The sequence below is a fragment of the Pangasianodon hypophthalmus genome, chromosome 22, assembly GCF_027358585.1.
Source record: "Pangasianodon hypophthalmus isolate fPanHyp1 chromosome 22, fPanHyp1.pri, whole genome shotgun sequence".
In the NCBI taxonomy this organism is placed as follows: domain Eukaryota; kingdom Metazoa; phylum Chordata; class Actinopteri; order Siluriformes; family Pangasiidae; genus Pangasianodon; species Pangasianodon hypophthalmus.
Window position 1 is genome coordinate 20,172,751 of NC_069731.1, and position 23,391 is coordinate 20,196,141.

The 23,391-nt window shown below is 38.0% G+C and overlaps 1 protein-coding gene across 6 annotated transcripts in view; it reads right to left on the minus strand.

Moving 5' to 3' along the window:
• The window catches only part of cnksr2a (connector enhancer of kinase suppressor of Ras 2a), a 79,629-nt gene that overhangs the window by 35,879 nt on the left and 20,359 nt on the right, over positions 1-23,391 (minus strand). For 4 of the 6 annotated variants that reach the window (XM_053227890.1, XM_053227888.1, XM_053227887.1 and 1 more), the window contains exons 3-8: positions 21,141-21,343; positions 10,696-10,801; positions 7,712-7,753; positions 5,651-5,770; positions 4,672-4,731; positions 3,655-3,723 (exon numbers count right to left, since the gene is read on the minus strand). In XM_053227890.1, the coding sequence (XP_053083865.1) occupies positions 3,655-3,723; positions 4,672-4,731; positions 5,651-5,770; positions 7,712-7,753; positions 10,696-10,801; positions 21,141-21,343 (600 nt within the window). The remainder of the gene's footprint in view (positions 1-3,654; positions 3,724-4,671; positions 4,732-5,650; positions 5,771-7,711; positions 7,754-10,695; positions 10,802-21,140; positions 21,344-23,391) is intronic. The other 2 variants (XM_053227891.1, XM_034298256.2) reach the window with 1 other exon arrangement.

Below are 23,391 nucleotides of genomic sequence, written 5' to 3' on the forward strand. Positions count from 1 at the left end.
TATTAAGCAAATGCTAATAAAAGCTTCAAAAACATAAAAATGCTGCTGTTTCTTGATTTTTTGCTGCACTACAGATGACACCTTGTCGAAACGACGTAACAGAATTCCAACTCCGAAAGTCAGGAATGTTGCAGTGCCCACTCAGTCATCAACATAACAAATAAATTTAATTTCTATGAAAAATTTAAATGAAAAAATACATTTTAGAGAATTGTTACATTTCTGGCTTCTTAATTGCTTAATTAAATTCACTCAATTAGCTAATTAATGACATATGTGATTGTAGAGCCTGCTTAATTACTGAATTATTTACGTAATTGTTATTATTGATTCATTACATCATTATTTAAATACTTAATTGCTAAGGATGTTTAACTAATTAATTATTTATTTAATTGTTTAATAATTGTTATGAGTTTTTCTTTCTTCATTTTTTTATTGTGGACTTTATTAAAGGTGAACTAGTGACAGAGGGTGAAACTTGGCTTCGTTAGCTTCATTAGCCTCACAGCTAACACACTGCGAAACCACAGAAGCAGATTTCAGACCCTAAACGTGTCTCAGCTGACTGAGTAGATTTGTGAAAAACGTCTCTTTCTATTTCGACATTCTCATTAACACGTATGTGGTTGAGACAACAGCCATCATCACACAAAACACACACACACACACACACACACGGAGATGGGCTGGCCTGAGAACACTACAGAGGCCAATACTCTCCTCACGCCGTCCTCAGAGGAGCTCCGTCGCTCTGTTTATCGTCTTAAATTGTTCTAGTGGATGTGCTTTTGTGTTTTGTTGTTGTTGTGTTAATGGATCACTGTGTTCATTGTCGTAAGGTTGTTTTTCTCTTGTTTTTTTTTTCCCCACCAAAATCCAAACAAGAGTCCCTTATCTCACATTAGCGACGCTTTTCCCAATTACGCAGCTGACAAAGTGCTAATTAATTTAGGATTAATGAGGTTTCAGGCTTGCTGATTGTTCATCAGGAAAAGAATCACTTAAACAACACAACACAACTGGCCTCCCTGGGGTTCCACGTAATAAAAGGTCTTTAAATCTGGCCAAAATCGGAGAACACTAGCTTGGGAGATCTCTACCTTTTCAATGGAGTTAACACGTTTGAATCATTTCAGTGACTTGATTCATTTGATTCATTTGAATCATTTGATTCTATTCAGCTATTCGATTAGTTCAGAGTCATTAGTTTCAGAGTGATTTGTTCTTTGGTACTCCCCATTTGTCACCTTATATTTTTTTTAATAAAAGTACTGATTATTTTCTGACAGCAAACAGCCAGAGGATTGTATAAATAATAAAAAAAAAAAAAAAAAAAGCTTACAATCACCACTGTGTTGTGTTATTTTGTTCGTGGTTAGAAAAAAGAATTATTTTTCACACCCAGAACAACACAGACAAGACCGGAATAGTTCACAAGCACACAACCATAGTATTATATTTATTTTGAGATTATTATTATTATTATTATTATCAGTATACACAGATTTTATCCTATATATAGTCATTTAGTTCATGAACAATTTTCGGCTCAGGTTCAGTGATTCATTTGTATAGCTGAATATGTTCAATGAGCCAATCACAGGCCCGTTTGATTAATAAACTCCGCCCCTTTAAAGTGATTTGCTTTCATGCTAAAATCAGTCAGTTCCAGGTTCGATCATGGCTTTTAGAAAAAGCAGAATAAGGAATGATTCATTTCATGTCAGTGCCTGGTATCGACTCGTTCCTGACCTTAGTGATTCCTGTGTAGAGTGCAGAGTGTGTACAGTATGTTCAGTGAATTTATCCAGCCAATCACAGGCCCTTTTGATAAATAAAGCCCGCCTCTTTAAGGCTATTTGCTCATGCTAGGGTCAGTCAGTCATGGGTATGAGCAAGGAGAAAGAGAACAAAAAGAATGATTCAGTTCATATCAGAGACGAGTACTGAATCATTCACCTTAACGATTATTCAATGATTCCTTTGTATTGTGTATATGTACGTTATATGTTCAGTGAGCAGCCAGCCAATCACAGGCCCCTTTAATAAACAGAGCCCGCCCCTTTAAGGATATTTGTTCATGACTGAGTCAGTCTTGACCAAGCACAAGCAAAAGGAATGACTCAGAATTGACCTGAAGCTTAGAAGCAACTCTTTACGTTAGTGATTCATTCCAAAAAAGATTGAATCATTTGTGAGTGAAACATTTCTAAACGCATTACGCAGCATTTTGGATCTGGAGGCAAGAGAAGACCGGGTCAGCATCATTAAGGGTCATTTCTGAGACATTTTTAACTAAAATAAGATAAAGTTATCCGATCCCGTCCTCTGAGAGCCGCATCAGGACAGATTAGATGACATTAAACTGCCTTCTGAGTGAGATGGCTTAAACAAAAAAAGGCTGCTAAGAACACGGGGTTTTCACAGTCACCATTTTAAAGTGACCATGATGAGGAAAGATCACAGATTATCAGCACAGGCGTGATGACACTCGGTCGTCTTGTTATGCCGAAACGAACCCACACAGCCGACTCCTCCACACGACCACAGAGGAGAGTACACCATCATAAATACACATTATGGTCTCCATAGTTACCTAGACGTTAATGATGCTCGCAGGGCGGCTTTAAAAACTCCAGCGCTCGCCTCCTGCTGAAACCCAGTCACTAAAACCGTCTGAACTGGACAATAAACTCACACAGAGAGCTGTACTGTGCACACAGCCGCAGCTCATTACCGGATTTCTCGTGAGAATATTCCTGCAATATTTAAATTTTGCAATAACGTGGTCCTTTCGCTGGCCTGAGCATTCGTGATGCAGTGTTTGTTATTCTGCAATCGCATTTAGCTGTGATCGAGAGCAGCCTCAACAATCCATAACCATCAAATCCAACTTTGTTAATGTAATTAAACTTTTTTTTTTTATGTAAAGGCTGCCCCGAGTGCAAATGCTGCTGAATCGATGCTTTGAGAAACAAAATCAGTTTTAATATGATTTTTTTTGTGCAGCTCTTGCTTTACCTGGATTTTTTTTTTTTTTTGCATTGCACTTTTTAAACAGAGCTGGGTGACATTATGATATAATATTGATATCATGATAAATTTTATATATATATATATATATATATATATATATAATGATACACTTTTCTGAAAGAACTGAAAGGTTGATTTGATGTATTTGATGTTTTTTTTTGTACTTTTCTTACATTTGTTCTTTACTGTGCATTTTCATTGTACAGAACTTTTCCTTCCTTTTCAGTGTTAGAATTTAGTTTTTGTCAGCATTAAATAAAACTCAGCATTTTTAAATTTTATAGTTTTTTAATGCAGCACTTCTGTTTTGCCGGCGGTTTATTAACTGTACGATATCATCACGTGTATCGTGATACGATATTTTTGTCATATCGCTCAGCCCTCTTGAGAAATAAGGCCTTTCAAATCCATATTCATTTTTTGGGCTTTCAGAACTAATTGAATGTTCTAGATTTTTTTTCCTGTCAGGAAAATGCTGTCTGCTGCTAGAGACTTCAGAGAACGAGGGATGAAAGGATGGAAAGATGGAAGGATGAGTGGAGAGGAGCAATGATAGAAAAGTGAGATTAGGTAGAAAGTGGGAGGAGAGCAGGATGAGAAGATGTGGAAGCTCACCACTGTCTGATGGTTCACCTGGATCACCTCATCACCTGCGTGGATCTTCTTACAGCGATCTGCTGGAGACTGAGAGAGAGAGAGAGAGAGAGAGAGAGAGAGACAGAGTGAGAGTGAAAGGAGAGAGAGGAGAGAGAGAGAGGAGAGAGAGAGAGGAGAGGGGGGGGAGAGAGAGGAGAGATAGAGGGAGGGAGGAGAGAGAGAGAGAGAGAGTGAAAGGAAAGAGTGAGAGAGAAAGAGAGAGATAGAGAGAGAGAGAGAGATGGAGAGATAAAGGAGTGAAAATGTGCATCAGTATACATACACTAAACACTGAGCAAATTTAGTCCAGATTTTCATCCTACACTCTCTCTCTCTCTCCCTCTCTCTCTCTCCCTCTCTCTCTCCCTCTCTCTCTCTCCCTCTCTCTCTCAGTCTCTGGCACTTTCTCTCATTCTGTTTCTATCTCTTTCTTAATCTTCCTGTTTCGATCAGATAAACATCAGAGTTATTACATCTCAGTTACACAATCACACTGAGTCACGGCTCATATCTGATTCTGTCACTAATTTAGTTTTGTTTCTTTTCTTGGTCTACTGAAACACTATCGTGTCATCTCTCTCTCTCTCTCTCTCTCTCTCTCTCTCTCTCTCTCTCTCTTTCTCTCTCTTTCTCTCTCTCTCTCTCAGAGATGGAGGTTTCAACAGAACAGTATGATAATGAAACAGATATCTCTGTCTCTATCTGTCTCTCTGTCTCTCCCTTTCTCTCTCTTACTCCCTTTCTCTCTCTCCATCTCTCTGTCTCTGTCTTTCTCTTCATCTCTCTCTCTCCATCACTCTCTCTCTCTGTTTCTGAGAGATGGAGGGATCAGCAGTGTGATAATTAGAGGGCGTGGGACTGATAGCTGAATGAATCACTCGATTCTTATTATTGCAGACAAGAACATCTACTGGGAAAAACTTCACATGCCCACACACACACACACACACACACACACACACACACACATAAACACACACACACACACACACTTACACCCTCGGTTGTTCCGGTAATGACGTGAAGCCCGTCGTATGTGGATTTGATGTACATGCCCTGCAGGAAACAGAAACATCAGCTGAATACACATAAAGTGTCTTTAAAAATAATAATAATAATCCTGCTCATAAGTATTGGCACCTTTCAAGAGAACAGATCAATCAGTTCTCATGATTTGTTTAATATACAGTTCTGTGCAAAAGTCTCAGTCACATGCAAAGAAATGCTGTAGAGTAAAGACGCCTTCAAAAATAATGAAATTAAATGTTTCTACATAAAAAAAAATCCTATAAAGAGCAGTAAACAGTAATAAATGAAACAAAGTCAGTATTTAATGTGACGATCCTTCACTTTAAATAAATAAAGCAGTATCTGAGGTGCAGTGTGTGCAGTTTTATAAGGAAATGAGCTGGAAGTGTTACTGAGCATCTTGCAGAAGCAGCCACAGTTCTTCTGGAGACTTTGACTGTCGACTCGCTTCTTATTTCTGCAGCGAAACCCAGCAGCCTTCATTATGTTTTTATCTGAAAAGTGTCTCTTATGGAATCTGCTGCTTTCTTTACTGACATACAAACATTTTTCTGTAACGTTTCATTTTGTGCCGGAAAACTAATGTTTGGAATCTAAAATGTTTTTGTACTGAATCAGTAATGTAGAAGTCAGAAAATAAACATCTATAACAAAGTTTGTACTGAAAAAAGTGCCAAGACTTTTGCACTGTACAGTATATTAATAAATTAATGTTTTATATAACTATATTATTATTATTATTATTATTATTATTATTATTATTATTATTAATATTATTTAATTCCTAATTTTTTTTTTTTTTTTTTCTCCAGTGGAGGCTTCGCCAAATATTAATCATTAGGATGCCAATAATTTTTAATGCAAAGAAATCTTTTAAAAATGTTAACGTTACTAATAAAAACTTTAATAATAAATATTAAATGTGTAAATATACGGATGATCTCACCAGTCCCTCACTGGGCTTGATGTTGGCCAGTTGGACCACCTCGAGATGAGCCGACTGAGACACCAGAGGGTCCGAAGATAGAGAGATGATGTGATCACACACCCCGGATAGTGTCTTACACTACACACACACATACACACACACAAACACACACACACATTACACATATTAGCCATAACATCGAAGCTCTGCTCTTATTTTAATGACAGTTTATCTAAAAGAACAGACTAACGTTGTTGTTTTCACTTCATTCGGTCTCATACACTCTCCATCTGAGATCTCAATATGCTACACACACACACACACACACACACACACACACACACACACACACACACACAATAACATTAATAATAATCAGATTCGGAACACAGCGTCTCCTCCATGTTGTCTCAGTGCACCAGTTGTTGTAAACAGGTGGTGTGTGAGACTGTTGACGTCGGGTTTGTTAATCCGTTCTTATGCCTTATGTGAGAATCCAGATTTTATCCTGACAGCGACGTGCAAAAAAATACATCGAAGTGTAATCAGACGGATAAAACAGAATGCATGAAATGTTAATCTACAACAACAACAACAACAAAAAACACTGCAACAAATGAAATACAGCATTACGTAATTCTGCAAAAAACATCTTTCTGTTAGAGATCGGAAACGTCACTTCACGTGATAAAGGAAATGTTAACGTTAACATGAGCTAACTTAGCTAGCTGTTTAGCTAACTGCTAGTAAACTAGCACACATTAATCACGAGTAGGATTTCAGCACTCAGTTATTTCTCATTTACACCACAGCACTGCTGAGTTCTGGATCCTGATTGGTCAGAAGGTGTTGATTAATTCTCTAGAACAGCAGCTCTGACAGTAGCGCAGCTGCAAATCGCAGGTTTATATTAATGCGCTTGTTTTAATACGTTACCGTTTCTATAGCAACAGCTCATCTTGTGGAAAGTCCAGTTGAGTCTTTAAGTATTCGAGTCTCTCTCTCACTTCTGTCTGTTTTTATTTTCATATAGTGTTATGTGTGAACATTTTTTGCCTTCTACACACACCATAGGCAGCAGTGTGTGTGTGTGTGTGTGTGTGCGTGTGTGTGTGTGTGTGTGGGAAATAAAAGCCTGAGCTAGCGGGTGCGGTGTGGATGGAGGTATTTATAGCCACGAGATTCAGAAAGAATGACAGCTGTGCTCCGCCCAGCACAACCTGAGACACACACACACACACACACACACACACACACACACACAAAAGTGAGTGCGTGGACAAAGACTACGACACACAGCGAGATACATAGTCTATCTTATTTCCTAAATGGAAACGTGTGTGTGTGTGTGTGTGTGTGTGTGTGTGTGTGTGTAAAACAGACAATTAATCCACAGTCAGAAGTGTTTACTATCTTATACTACAGCATTACAATATTCTTTGTTTATTAAAGAACGGCATGTTATAATTTTTATCCATTTATAGTTACATTTAATCTTGTGGAATGTCCACAAACCAAGTTAGTTCCTGTTCTCACTTACGGAAAACTTTATTTACAGAAAACTTTATTTACAGAAAACTTCACCATATCAATGATTTTTTTATCCAACTTATGTGGAGCATCCGCCATACACGTCCCTGTTACTATAGAAACGATAACGTATTAGCGATAATGTGTGAATGTCAATGAGCTGTTACTATAGAAACAGTAACGTATTAGCGATAATGCGTGAATGTGAATGAGCTGTTACTATAGAAACGGTAACGTATTAGCGATAATGTGTGAATGTGAATGAGCTGTTACTATAGAAACGATAACTCATTAGCTATAACAAGTGCATTAATATAATATAATATACCAGTGATTATAGAACATTGTTATAATAAAATAAACACCTTCTGACCAATCAGAATCCAGAATTCAACAGCGCTGTGGTATAAAGGTGATAAAGAGAAAAACTAACATCTAAATCTGATGCTACGATGCGACATCACAGTGAGTAGCTAGTTCTAGCTATCTGTACGCTCAGAAGAGAAACTCATTAGTCGTAAATAAGAGACAGAGAAAGTCGCAACTTACCACATGCAGGATTTTATTCTCCGTCTCATAAACAGTGCAGTCCTACAAAAGAGCAAAACACATCATGGTTGCGTTAAAGGGTCTTAATGTGATGTTTACACACACACGCACACACACACACACACACACACGCAAAACAGCAAGACAATACTGAAATCAATAAAACATTTAAAGCAGCCGTCTGTAAAGTTTACTGCCCTGAATTACATCTCCAATGAAAATTCTGATCTGACTTTCATTTTCCAGAAAAAGACGTGTGTTTCCAAAGAGGGCGGGGTTAAATTCTGGGCCAGAAAAATGTAAACAAAAATTACAAAAAAGTTGTCTGATAGATTGCAATGTTGCAAGTCACATTATATAATAAATATTATTTGATTACATGATTAAATCTAGAAACCAGACTTATACAAAAAATAAAAATAAAAAAATTACAGACTGCACCTTTAAAATTTACACAAATTCTATTATTTTTTTTCTATTATTCTATCATTTGAGCGTGCACTGTAACTTCTAACAGCATTGAAAGAGTTAAATAATTAAATTAAATTAAAATTGGCTCTACAGACACGCAAAATTATACTTTAAGTAAAAAGTCAAACATTTTTCAGTCATTTATTTGAAATTAAACATATTTTAAACTTTAAAAATGTAACTTGTTTTGGTTCATTAAAAATGTACTTTATTTTTCAATAATTTTTGAAAGAATATAGAAATCTTCTATAGTTTCAGGTTTAATGTATCTTAAATTGAGCTGAACTGAAATAAGTGATATAATTATTTCTATTTATTTTTCTATTTTAAAATAATATTGAATTGAACTGAATTGAAGCAGAAAGTGAGCTGTGTAATGATCTGAGTAGAAGACAGAAGATTCCCGCTTGGCCTGGAGTTTGAACTCAGATCAGCGATGCGTTTCGGCCTCCTGCTCTGTAATCTGGCCTGGATTAAGTGCAGGATTTAGTGGAGTTTTGTGTTTAAAACCTCGCTGATCTTTTCAGTTCTGCTCTCCGTGACCGAGACCAGAACATCTCACCACACGGCAGCTCTAAACGTGTAATGAACAAATGAATAATGAATAAAACACTGTGTGTGTGTGTGTGAGTGTGTGTGTGTGTGTGTGTGAGTGTGTGTGTTATATTAAAATACTGAGTGACGAGGCAGAGTTACTGTTACTACGCCAAAGCTGATTATTTTCCAATAACAGCACGTCCTCAGTGTTTTATTCCTCTTACACCACTCACTGAAACTGGACAGCTGAAGACTGGATAAAGACCAGGAGATTCATGAGTCTGTGCCCATGATGGCCTCAGATTCTTGCTCTTAGCTGACAGGAGAGGAACCTGATGTGGTCTTCTGCTGTTGTAGCTCATCCACCTCAAGGTTTGATGTGTTGTGTGTTCTGAGATGCTTTTCTGCTCACCACGGTTGTAAAGAGTGATTATCTGAGTTACTGTATCCTTCCTGGCAGCTCGAACCAGTCTGGCCATTTTCCTCTGATCTCTCATCAACAAGATGTTTCAGCCTGCAGATCCTCTGCTCACAGGATGTTTTTTGTTTTTCGCACCATTCTGTATAAACTCTAGAGACTGTTGTGTGTGAAAATCCCAGGAGATCAGCATTTTCTGAAAAACTCAAAACCAGCCCATCTGACACCAACAACCACGCCACAGTTAAAGTCACAGAGATCAGACTTTTTCTTCATTCTGATGTTTGATGTGAACATTACCTGAAGCTCTTGACCTGTATCTGCATGATTTTATGCATTGTGCTGCTGCCACATGATTGGCTGATTGGATAACTGCATAAATGAGCAGGTGTACAGGTGTTCCTATTAAAGTGGACAGTGAGTGTATTTTTCAACAAATGTAGAGCAATTTTACTAGCTCACAAAAACAATTAGTCCTGTCTGCTTTCCAATTAATATAAAATGTGCGGTGTGAAAAAAAAATATTCTTGATATATAATAAATTTAAACTTTTAAAATGTTTTACATTTTGTTTTTCAATTAAAACGGCTAAACTCACAAAAACAGATTTCATTCTCCGCTCTGCTGAACTGCAAACAGCTCGATCTCTTCCCGCTTTCCTCCCACCTGCCACTTCAGCGTGTTTCTAACAAGCGCTGAGCTGCTGCTACTGCTGGCCCACTTCTGTTCTCACACACACACACACACACACACACACACACAGCTCCCACGGGACCCCATGTTCAATCCCATCATGCCTCTCCTGTATCCAGTACACTCATACACTCGGGGTGTGTTACAGGCCTGGAGGATGGTGGAGGAAGAGTGAAGTTTTTTTTTTTACACTCGTTTCCTCATGTACTGATGAAGAACGATCTCTGAGAAGCGTTCACTTTGTTTTAAAGAAAACCCCCATGTTTAGGATGTTGTTATTGTTACTATAGTAACAGCTTGTTCACAGGGAATTGCACAGCGGATCACTCCACTTAAATTATTTTAAAAAGTTAATATGGTGAAGTTTTCTTAAAGTAAGGAGATGTTTATTTAACATGTATGGAAGGAGTCTCCAGTGTCAGCGCTTTGTAACAGTCAGAGGTAAAGCTGTAACTGTAAGTTTTCCGACATCTTCAGGACAGAGGAGTTTACGCTTCTTTGCGGTTTCTCTTGAACATAACAAGCTGCGTGTTGTATTTTTATCTTATTAACTTCAAGAGAGAGAATAAAGAGAGGCTGGTGAGGGAACAACTGTTTATAGCTGCTATAACGTAAGTGACAACAGGAACTAACCTGTTTCACAGAACATGAAATGTAACTATAAACAGATAAAAAGTATGATGTGTCATTCTTTATTAGTTAAAAATTGTAAGTGTAGGAAAATTGCTGTGGTGTAAGAGGAATAAAACACTTTAGGACGTGCCGTTAGAGGAAAATAATCAACTTCAAGGTGCTAGAAGTAAAAAAAATAAATAAAAAACACAGAAAACACACACACACAAACACACACACACTCTTACTGTACCTGCTGTACGATGGTAGTAAGTTCGAGACACAGCTGGATCACGTTGTTCCTGGTCACTGAATAATCCGTTACTGCAGCGAAAGGGGACCTGAAAAAGAAGTAGCACCTGGAATTAACCATTAGATCATTCTTAAGCTCGGACCTACTGGATGGACAATGTGTGTGTGTGTGTGTGTGTGTGTGTGTGTGTAAAATCCCTTAAAGAACCTGTGTATGTATTAAACAGGTAAGTGTGTAGCACAAACTCTGAATTATTGCTCATTATTTTCTTCTTAACACCTAGAACTTATCAGGGTTCCAAGTAGAACTGTTTTGAGAAACTAAGAACCCTTAATTAATAAAAGAACCCTTAAAGAACCCTTAAAGAACCCTTAAAGAACCCTTTTTTGCAAAGAGTGTATGTATTATCTGGGTATGTGTGCAATACAAACTCCATATTATTGCTCATTAGTTTCTTCTTGATACACAGAATGCCAAGGTTCCAAACACAACCATTTTAGATCCTTCATTATTAAACATATTTTTTTATTCTTAATACCTAGAACCTGTCAGGGTTCCAAGTAGACCCCTTTTAGGAAGCTAAGACCCCTTAGTTATCCAAACAACCCTGAAAGAACCCTTTTAGAAATCAGAGTGTGTAGTAATTTGTACCATAAGTACGCGGCACAAACTCCAAATTTATCGTTAATTATTTTCTTCTTAACACCTAGAACCTGTCAGGAGTCATTTAGCATTTAACATTTAGCTTCTTGGTACTCGGTACTCTTTTAGATCCGGGTTCTCTCAGAGTCTTTGTATAAATTTCATAGTGTGGTCCGAACACAAGCGGGACTCCGTGATAAGAAAAAACTCACATATTTACAGATAGGATTTTAGTGATTTCTGTGCAAAACAATATTATTTCCAGCCTAAGTGACGTAATGCTTTACGGATGCCGTGTTTACGTCCATGAATAAGTGTTTGAAATAGTTATAACGGCCCTGTGGAGACATACGGCAAGCTGCTTGATACACAAAATATAGCAAAGAATGCGGAAATACCCAAAATATTTCCTCTGGTCTCTGAGGTTAAGGTTAGGGTTAGATTTATGTATAGACTTCGCCGTTTTTAGCTACAGTAATGCACGGTTTAGATAAAAATCCAACAAATGATCATACTGCAGGAGTCTGTGCATGCATGTGGGAGTTAGTGTTTATATGTGAGGTTAAGTTTCCTTTTTTTATAAAAAGTAAAAAGATCTTTAAGGAGGAAATCCTCACAGCATCGTGATTTGCACAAATAATAGATCAGGGTGTTGTTATTTAGCATCATATTAAAGATTTTAACAATCAGTGAATAATTGAAGGACATTAATATACTTGAAATACAATTAACAACAATAGTTTTGATTTGCTAATCAAATAAAAGAGCCGTCAAAAATGCTCTTTTAAAAGCCTTAGCCTTAGCTTGTCTAAACTTGATAATATTCCTTTTATTTAAAATTTAAAAGTAATTTAAAGTTTCAGCTTTATAACAATAAGCCTGTATTTTTCACTGTGGGAATTGAGTAATATATAAGCTACTCTAATTGAGAATATAGTGCAGCTATACTGAGCTAAATCAGTCTAACGAGTTCAGCTGCCAACTTCAGCTCATTTACACTGGCTTTAGCTCAATATGGTGTCAAGTTAACTTTAAATTAAAATGAGCAGCCCTTAAACACACCATATATCATGTAATGGAAGCTAAATATGTTCCAAATAACAAGATAGAAAATGAAGTAAGGTGTTAGCGCAATAGGAAAAGTAAGTTTGTCTTTCTTTCATTGTTAGCTAGTTAGCTAGAGTAGAAAGAAACTCAAAAGTTTGTAGAAACTCGATGGTGTTCCAGCGCTGTTTTCCTTTGTGAAAATTTCATTATTTACAGATCCAAACTGTGTTATAAACTGTGTTATACATTTCTTCTTCTTTTCAAATGTATTGTAACATGCGTTATTGCAGATCTTTGCTACACTTTCTAACACTGAATAATAAACGATGAGGTTATTAATAGTCTTAGATCAATAAACAATGAATAACAAGACTATTTCAATGCTTTTAGTGTTATAATGTGTTAATAACACTACTCATAATGCACATAATGCATGTTCATTCGTAATGATTTGCTAGTGTAGCTAGTAAATTTAAGAACATGGATAATGCCATGTTATGAACCTGTTTATGGTTCGTTATATACAGTATATTACCTTCAAGGAAAGTGTTACCATAAACTTTCTAATAAAAAAATCACATCATGAAAAATAACTAAAATATATCAACACCTGAGCTAGCATAAATTTTATTAGGCTTGAGGTGTCATATTAAGGTCATTTTGGAACTAGATTGAGATGTATGGCCAAGAACAAGACCAAATCAAGACAAAATGGACCAAGATTATGGTACAGTGGTCTCGAGATGAGGTATATATTTGTGGTTGTGAGCCTGGTTCATCTCTAATGACGTCTTTGATGCTGAACTCGTCCTCCAGACCCAGTTTCATGTCTTCCCGCAGGTGCTTGAAAAAATGTGGGTCGTTTGTATTGAGGTTGTGCTCTATATATGCAGGAACATTGACTTTTTTTCCCTGTTCAACTCCTGCACATCTTTAAATACTCCAACCTGCAGGGCTGAAGAGCTTACGAATGCTCCAGAGACCTCTTCTTCTTCTTCTTCTTCTTCTAATCTCACACGTCATGCTAGCGTTAAATCCACGTCAGTACATTCAGATCAGTAGGAATGGGAACATTGAGAGTCATAACACACTTTTTAGAGTCAGATTTTCTGCCACCTTTACATTAAAGACAAATCCAAGTTTTCACATCACCTTTCATGGAATGTTGAATCTCTTCCCCCGCTGCCTTGAAGCACTTCTGTTTCTTAAACTGCTTTCAGATAAACAAAGCAGGTATGAAATGCCACACTGGAGGCGCAGATTGTTTGTATTCTTCAGAGGATGGAATAAAATACGTTTGTGCCTCTTCCAGCTGAGCGAGAAAGACAATAACAAGTGCAGCACGCTAGATAAGTAGAGAATTCAGAATTCGGAACACGGCTGAAATGAACACAAAATAGGTTTATCGCTTGCCGTGAATGAAAATAAAGTCAGCGATTTCATGTGTCTGCACTTTTCCCAATGTCACAGTGTCGCGTGTATAAAAACGCCGAAGGCTCCTTCGTCCAAGGAGAGTCTGACAGCCGGCCGAGGTGATGGACAGACGCTGGCATTTGAAGGTTTCTCAAAATGTGACCTGAAGCTGCAATCAGAGAAAAAGAGACGGAAAGACAGCAGCAAGTGACGGCGAGAGTGAGACTGAAACTGAAAAGGTGACACGACGACAGAGAGGGTGAAAAAACACTTTACTAAAGAGGATGAGCCGCATCTAATAAACCACAGAGTGAGCAAAAACGAGCTGAATAGCTGATTTAAGGGGTGATGAAGAAGGAATAAGAAGATGTACAGAGATCAAACCTGGAAACCTGGAAAAAAGTGTGAAACCAACAAATCACATCTTCAAACATTAACCATTAAACCTCAACAAGACTGTGTTTAGTTTACAAACCCATAACCTGAAAAACACAAATTCTGCTCACACTTTCTGTGAAGGAGACCTACATGGCCTTTATAACTCATTATAACACATTCATAAGCATGGCATAGATCTTTTATAAATCAGTGCTTGAGGATTTATGTAAGGCTTAAGACAAAACTCATGAGAGAGAGAGAGAGAGAGAGAGAGAGAGAGATGAATGTCCATTATTTGGTACCACTTTATTTAATGGGGACCTGCATAGGGCCTTTATAACACCTTTATAAGCACTGCCTAGATCATTTATAAAGCAATGCTGTAGAATTTATAAATGGCGTAAGTCATAAGTGTTATAACACAACCATATTGTTCCACTTGTCTTATGTGTTATATCAACGTGATATCAAAATTCATAACGACAGTCTGAGCTGAAACCTGTTGGAATAAGCATTAATAGAGGTTTATGTGCGTTGTCATTAAAGGCTTTATGTAGGTGTCATGTAGCTCTATGAGCACTGCAATTAATTAAATGTTTATAGGCGGTTATAGAAGTGTTTGTTCTCTTATCTATGTAAGGAATTTGGGTAACAATATATTTGAAGAGCCTATACAGGGCCTTTATAACACATTCATAAGCACTGCATAGATCTTTTGCCAGGAAATCAAGGAAAGTGTGTAAACGTTTGCCTAAATAAAGACAGCTAGATCTTTTCAAACATTAATTAGCATGCTAATAACTCTGATAATACAAACCTGGTACATGCTCATTGCTAACTGTCACAAAATGAACTAGCCGGATAAAAACAAAATGTTGCAACTAAGCAAATAAATATTAAATCCCTTAAAATCACTTCTGAATAAAACTCCTCTGAATGTTGGAATATGAAGGTTAAAGTTTTTAGCTGTTTTTTGTTGCCTTTGTGTTGTAGTTAATACATTAAATACATTTTTAGGAAGCTGTCTGATACAAAAAAAATGTTACCGTCACAATTTTTTGAAAATGTAGTCAGAAATTAGAAATGTATCATTTGAAATGTAGGAAGTAAAAGCCAAAAGTCTCAAATTACAGATAGAAAAAGACTGAAGAAAAGTACAGATCCTTAAAAAAACATGCCTAAATTTGGTAATTAAGTAATACCGAACCCTGAGATTCACAGCTTGAGGTACGCTGTACACCAGCAGACAGGACGTTACTGTCATGGACTGTTATCCTGCAGAAGCCCAGGAGGAACCATGCAGCTCCATCACATCACGAATTCCTGGCATCAAATGTTGAGGAACTGAGGGATATGCAGTAAAAGGTTCTGAAGCCATTAAACGCTGTGCCAGAACTGAGTGTTCCAGGAGTCACAACTTCTCCAGCAGAGCTCCAATTAGCTAATGAGAGCTAGCGGCAGAGCCCGCTACCCACGCACTGATCATGCTCTGATGAAGACTGAGAGACACAGTGAGAGCCCGAGTGGTTCCAATGCTGCAGCCAGCAGCCAAAAGCGATCTCGCTCACGCCCACGTGGCCAACGATGGACATCAGCCCAATTAATGCTGATTAGCTGATCACAGAGATTTACCTCCGTACATTAGTGCTATAACTCTAACGTGTTGCTAGTTTGGGTTGAAGCAGGCAATTTTTTTTACGTGATATTCGGAACAGTTGCTATTTTCGTTTTCCGTAGGTGTAGCAGAGAAAACTGGGGTGTGAACTTGGAATTCCTGAAGAATTTAAACTTACCACAATATTTTCCTGATTTTAAAAGTCCTGTCATATTTATTATTTTTAATGTTTACTATTTAGGTCTTCGTACTTCATTAACATAGCACTGTTAAATTCTGGATGGATTCTGATTGGTCAGAAGGTGTTGCTGATTAAGTAAGGAAGGAATAACACACAATGTGCAGTGTTGTTATAGGAAACTAATCCATGCCAGAGTGGCGCGATATGGCCTGACATGAAGACATATAAGTTTATGTAACTTTTATGGAAGGAGTCTCCAGTGTTAGAGACAGAATGACTAACTAACAAAGCTTGTTTTGTGCCACAACATTAAATGTAACTATAAACAGAATAAAAAGTATGACGTGTCATTCTTTAAAAACTAAGAAATTGTTAGTGTTGGAAAAATGCTGTAGTATAAGAGGAATAAAACACTTGGGGACGTGCTGTGATAGGAAAATAAACAACTTCGCGGTGATTACAGGAACATCACACCAACACAGTGGTTTATTCCTTGTAAATAAGAATAAATAAAGTGGTTGTAAAGCGTAAATCAGACCTCTAACACATCATTACACACCAAATAAAACAACTTAAACATCAGACTCTACAAAATCAAGGTATTAGAGGATATAAATCCTGAGTCTCATAAAAAACTACATGACATGTTACTCCACTAAACCACATTCAGGCCTTAAAGAGAATGAAAGGAAGTGATTTGATTGCGTATCACTTAGCAACACCTCTGCCTCTTAACAATGTGTTCGTTCTAACTCCACCCCTTTTTAAAGTTCTTCTTCACCAGGTTACCTCATGCACCAACGGTCCAGAAGATACCGACAATATATCTGCTACATCTGCACGCCAACAGCGTAAATACCGCGCTGTAATTCTGGCACTTGCATTATGATTTAAAAAAAATGGGCCTCTCTTTTTCTCTCTTCTAAATTTTTCTTTTTACTGCCTTCTTCTCTGTCTGGGGGACAGACAGGAGCTCCATTGAGAACATTGAGAACAAAGGAAGCTGATGAGCTTAATTAGGCCACCATTAACAAGAGGATCCAGGCTCCTCCCCCCTCGCTGCCCGTGACCCTGTTTCTCGGTTATGCACTGGCACTGGCTCACGACACATAACATACCAAGAGACTAGGACTCAAAGCTCTCATCATGCATATAATAACCAGAATCTGGCAAGAGTTCGCCCTCATTTATGCAGCACTGGTCATCATCAGGAGTCAAGCAGAGGGCAGGGACTACCGCTCAGCATCTGGACCCACATCTACTGCACTATGCTTAAGCTTCACCCAGGGCAAGGTTTTAAAGAAGAAGCCAAGTCCAGGGTCAGAGAGAGGACGAGAGGATGACCAGACCGTGTGCAGCAAGCGAGCATTATGTAGCGAGGGAAGTATGGCCGGGTCAGGTTATATTCTCCTGCAGTAACTCATCTGACACCTCTGCTCCATTTCGTAGACCGCGAGAGCTTTTCACTTCACACCTTCTGAAAGATTCCTCATAATTCCTCTGGCTTTCTGCATTGGCCCTTCTCCTTATCCTCCCTGCTTAGTTATTTACCACAGTGCCTTCCATTTTCATGCTAGATGATCTAACTGAAAGTCGAACTTTAGTGAAGCAAACTTCTGCGGATAAAGAGAAGGATTGTTCACACTGAGTATGTTTTTTGTTTCACATTAAATGCATAATGCATAACTAGATTTTGTGCAACTTGAGCTGAGAAACAGCTTTAGTTCAAAAATCCAACGCTGGTTATGAACTCCCATTGTTCAAACTCATCATTCGTTCAATAGACAAGAAAATTTATATTTCTTTTTGTTCAGGGTTTGATCAGCTTTCACTAAATTGTCCGTTGTTGTTGTTTTTTTAAGGATGGTGCATCTCTTTTAGTAGCGTAGTGCACTCGTACACAGTCGTAGCTGCTGTATCTTCATTAGTGGATCAGGATCGTTTCGCAGAACGCTGGCTCAAGGCGGGAACACGCCCTGAACAAGACACCTGTCCATCACAGAGTGTTTTAATTTGTTTGCGTGAATATTAGCATTGCATTAGCTAGGTGCGACCAGGGAATCCATGGCATCCGGCAGTATCTTCAAGTCAGGAACGCCTACTAACCACCAACGTATAGCGATTTGGGTAACACGAGGTGAGAAAATCAGGGCTGTGTGAAGGCAGGGGGTGGGAGAGTGCTAATGAGAGAAGGTGAGAGAGTTATGTAAGTGTTTATCACTCATCATAGTGCCTATTTCTCATGTATGTTATATAACAATAAACCATTATGATACAAAAAAAAATCCTCGAGGTGATCACAGAGGTGTGTTTGATGAAAACTGATCCATTTTGTGAATAATATCTTCTTCCTGATTTAACTGAATTCAATTCTTCACCACTGTTTCTGCGACTGCTTCCGAGTTTTCCAAGTTTAATCAGGAAGTTTTTCCACAAGACCGGAACCCATGTGACCTGGAACCAGTGGAACTGGACAGATGAAATGGTCACAGAGACGACGGGAAAAGCGACGCCATTTTAACTTTCGCAGGTTTTAAAAGTAATGATGATAAAACATTATAAATGCTATTTATTTGTATTTTTAATTCAGTGTTTCCCGTCCCCGAGTACCCTACATGTCCCGCTAATCTTGAGCAGGTATCACGAATTCTACAGCTGAAGCATTTTATGATTAACTGCAGATAAAATGTTTTACAGTTTTCAGACAGCGTGGACTTTAACATCTGAAATAAAATTATAGTTTAGAAGCCTCACACTCGATGTTGTTTATAAAATTTCTCCTGTGTAATAAATGCTCGGTTATTAGCCTACAGAGAGCAAATGTGCTGCAAAGTATTACAGATGGATGTAATGTTACAGCATTAACAAATACTTAAACAGAAAAAAGTATAAATAAACAAGTAAACAAACAGTGTGGGGGCATTGTGGGTATTTAAAAAAAAAGACTCAAATACTTGACTCAAATACTTTCACCATGTAATTAATTAATCAATCAATCAATCAATCAATTACCAGCTTTGCTCTTCTGTTGGTTTAGTTTTTAACCGAGGTGATTTTGTGGAACTTCTAAACATTTTTCCCCAAATGTTTTCTCTCCCGTTTACTGTCTCTGCTGTTAAAGTTAATAAACGGTGGAAAAAAGCAACATTAACATTTAATTTGGTCATATTTTTGCCTTTCGCACTCCATAGTGTCTAAGAAGAAATTAAATGAGAAAAAAGGTAGAACCATTTAACTGGGATTGTTCCTCATGCTATAATTTTATTCAATTTGTGTAAAAAAAATTGCCTGATATTTCTATATAATCTAGCCTCTGCTTTGTGTCTTCATCTCAGCTGCACGTTGATTAGCTTTAATTAATATAATAAAAATATAACGAGCATTTCCGTCTGTCCGTCTGTGTCGTGTCTGGCACCATGGATCCATGCACTTGACCTAAAATAACCTTCTCAACTCTAAAAAGGTGCTTCTCAGATCACAACAAACTCAATTATTCCTTTAGCTATCCATTCTGTCCTGCTGAATCAGCCCCTGATCGAATCCTTACCCAGGTTAATCAGCGAGACTTTAACAATTACAACCCAATCAATGTTAGCTCGTTAGCGACTCACCTGCGGCGGAGAGGGGCAACGCTAATGGAACTGCAAACACCAACGCAGATCAATCCCCTGAGTCGAGAGTTGAGCTTTTCCACCTAATTAGCTCATGTTTCCCAACGGCAGTAACGGAGAACACAATACACACACACGATACACACACGATACACAGCGCAGCTTAGCGTTCACACTAATGTTAACACACCTGATTAGCTCATGAGGGCTTCTTTATTTATCTATTGAGAAAAATCATATGTGTCTCTTTCACACAGGACGAGGAACACACTACACAATATATTTTTTTTATGAATTTAAACAAAATGTAATCATGGACAGAATCACAAAGCGGAACAAATCTGAAAATTAAAAACTTGGAAAATATTCTGAGCAACTGTTTTTCGTCTTTATATCACAAATAACATTAAAGATTGGTCTTAGGCTTCAATAACGCAAACAAACTTTTTTTAGATTGCATGTACATGTTTCCGTAACAAGGCCGACAACACCAACCTTCATCACAGCGGTTTCTATGGTAACAGTGATGAGATCCAAGGGCAGACTAAACCCCAAACAGTGTCGTATAATGAAAATGGCTTCCTCTCTCTATGCAGCGCACTACATGCCAACAGGAAGTCAATTAGGATTCGTTTAGTAGCCGCGTCTGCTGAAGTTTAGCTAATTTCGCTTTTAGAGTTTCTGAGAAATATTTTGAGAAATATTTATCAAAGTCAGACTAGAAGAAAAAATGATCATCTCCATAGTAACAGCTCATTCACAGGGGCGTGTGCGGTGGACGCTCCACATAAACGGATTAAAAACACGTGTAATCGTTTTCTGTAAGGAGAAATGTGTTTATGTAACATTTATGGAAGGAGTCTCCAGTGTCAGCGCTTTGAAACAGTCAGTAAGTGAGAACAGGAATTAACTCGTTTCACCGACGTTCCACATCATTAAACGTAGCTAAAAACAGATAAACAGGAAGGCGTGGCATTCATTAATAAATGAAATTATAATCGTTGGTGAATTGCTGCAGTATAAGAGGAATAAAACACTTGGGGATGTGCTGTTATAGGAAAATAATCAACAGTAACTCGGCTTGCTCACGTCACACTATAGCTTTGTTGAACAAAAGTTTTATCCAGTAAAAAGAAATAAAGAGGAAGAAAGAGATCTTTAACTTTGGGCTTAATTGGATATTTTTTTCTTTTTACAGTAATTTTTTTTTAATTCTCAGGAACACGGGATGCGATGTAGGAAATACACCCTGATGAAGGTCCATCGCAGAGAAAATTCAGAACCCTTAAGGGTTCTACGACTGTCCAAGTTTTTTCTTTTTGGAACCCAAGAACTGAGGAACCCTTAAATCATTCATCAAAACTTTAAACCCTTTTCTAAGAGTGTAGTATTGTACTCTACTGCAAATTTTGTGCAAAGATGAAGAAGAATTTGTGTTAATATACAGTCGATAATCTGTGTGTTTGTGTGTGTGTGTGTGTGTGTGTGTGTGTGTGTGTGTGTGTGTGTGTGTTTGTGTGTGTGTGTGTGTGTGTGTGTTGCTCTTTGCAGCACTCACCTATCCAGCCAGGCCAGCAGACTCTTCGCCGCGGCGATCAGATCCACGACAGACGTCAGGAAGTCGTTGGGAAGTTTGCGCGTGGTTCGGCCGTCGTAATGTCCGCTGCGTCTGCGGCCCGTGATGAAGTTCTGCAGGTTCTTCGCCGAGGCATTGAGCTTGTGAGACAGAGTTTTCAGGTTCTCCGTCTCCAGTCCATAATTCTGTTCAGACAAAAGGTCGAGCAGTTAACAAATAGACACAGATCCTCACTGCTACGTCACATACAGTAAAACTCAAACCGTCCAGTATCATCTACACACGAGTGCAAAAGTTTGTACACCCTTGCTTAACATGAGATTTACAGATATTTCTTTATTATCAGTGTAATCACATGTAATATGACACTCAATAACAAAAATGTATATTATGATATTAATAAGACTTTTAGGACATTTTCAGGTCTCCCAGTGCTCATTTTTGTGGATTTTTATTCACTTTTCTTGCTTTTATGCTTTTACTATTACTTCTTCTTACATTTTGAGACTTTTAGTACTACTATTCTTTCACTATTTTTGTGTCAGTTTTCATTTAGACTATTATGTAACAGAATTTTTTCATTTAAAAACCACCATTAAAAGAGCAACTGTTTTGTAGATTACCTGCAAAGGAGAGGTCATTTACTTTATTTTATTTTTTATTTATTCTGTTTAGTTAGAAGACAGCAGGGACGGGGGAAGCCCATTAACCCTCCTCCATCATAACTGACCCTGATGAAGATTAGAGGAAGATTAACACATACTGTTCATACAAAAGAGACAAGCTTTAGTCTCTAACTGAACCCCTACAAGGTGAACAACAAGGTGGGAGTGTGTAATACTCACACTCACACACACACACACACACACAGATGTACTGAGAATCATCTTTCCACTGACAGACAGAGTGATATAATATTTTACGCTGAGCCACAGAGCTACATTCAGTTATTGGGTTGGAGCTGGTAATGACAAAAGAGCGAAGAGAAAAAAGAACACACACACACACACACACACACACACACACCAAAGAGAGATTGTACAGTGTATTAATTGGCTCTTGAATGTAGACACACAGTTCTCCTGCCCGGATAATGAGAAGAACATGAGGAGAAGCAGCTTTGAAAATTATCACCACATTTCCATTTCTGTGTCAGACTGCAGTATGAGAGCGGAGATAAAAACACTACACACACTGACATCACTACACACACACCGAGTCGCTGTAACAAAGAGGACGACAGAGGCGGAGAGAAAGATAAAGCGAGAGATAGACACAGACACAGGCACAGAGAGAGAGAGAGAGAGAGAGAGAGAGAGAGGTCTGTGGTCTAATGAGAACACGACTGTTGGAAATATCAGCTCGTCATCTGACAAGAAACTGACATGAAACAACCTCAAAATGGATAAAACAGGAAGCAAATCAGATCCATTATCCACAACACAGCAACCAAAACACACATCATCCATCACTCCGGAGCCATAACACACCCCGCGGAGACGTTTACCCATCAAACATCAGTCACACAGGACACTAAAAGCAGAAATCTGAAATTCAAACGTAAGACAGAAATCTGGATCTGATGCTCAGCTTCAATTCATTTAAATATTCCATATGAATTATAATTACATGCAATTTCATATCTGAATGCATTTGAATATTAATGAGCCTGTAATGTTAACATTAGCATTAACATTCCGGTCCTGATTTACTGAGACATCGTATATCGTATCATCGAATATCGTATATCGTATATCATATCATCCGTATATCGTATCATCGTATCATCTGTGTGCAGTTAGTCGTGCGCTGTGAGTGATTCATGAAGAGTAACTGACGATAAACGCAACATAAAGAAAACAATATTTACACGAGGCTTTTGCGCACGCTATTTGTACGTCACGACAATTACAATTTCTAATTAATTAAAGAATGACGTCATACATTTTAGCCATTTATAGTTACATTTAATGTTGTTTAACATGAGTGAAACAAGTTAGTTCCTGTTGTCACTTACGCTACAGCAGCTATAAACAGTCGTTCCCTCGCCAGCCGCTCTTTATTCTTTAAGAAAAAACGCAGCTTGTCATGTTACTGAGAAACCTCAAAGAAGAGTAAACAAAGCTCTGACACTGGAGACTCCTTCCACAAATGTTATATAAACATCTCCTAACAGAAAACATCAGAAAACTAAATCAGTTTAAGTGGAGCGTCTGCGTACACGTCCCTGTGA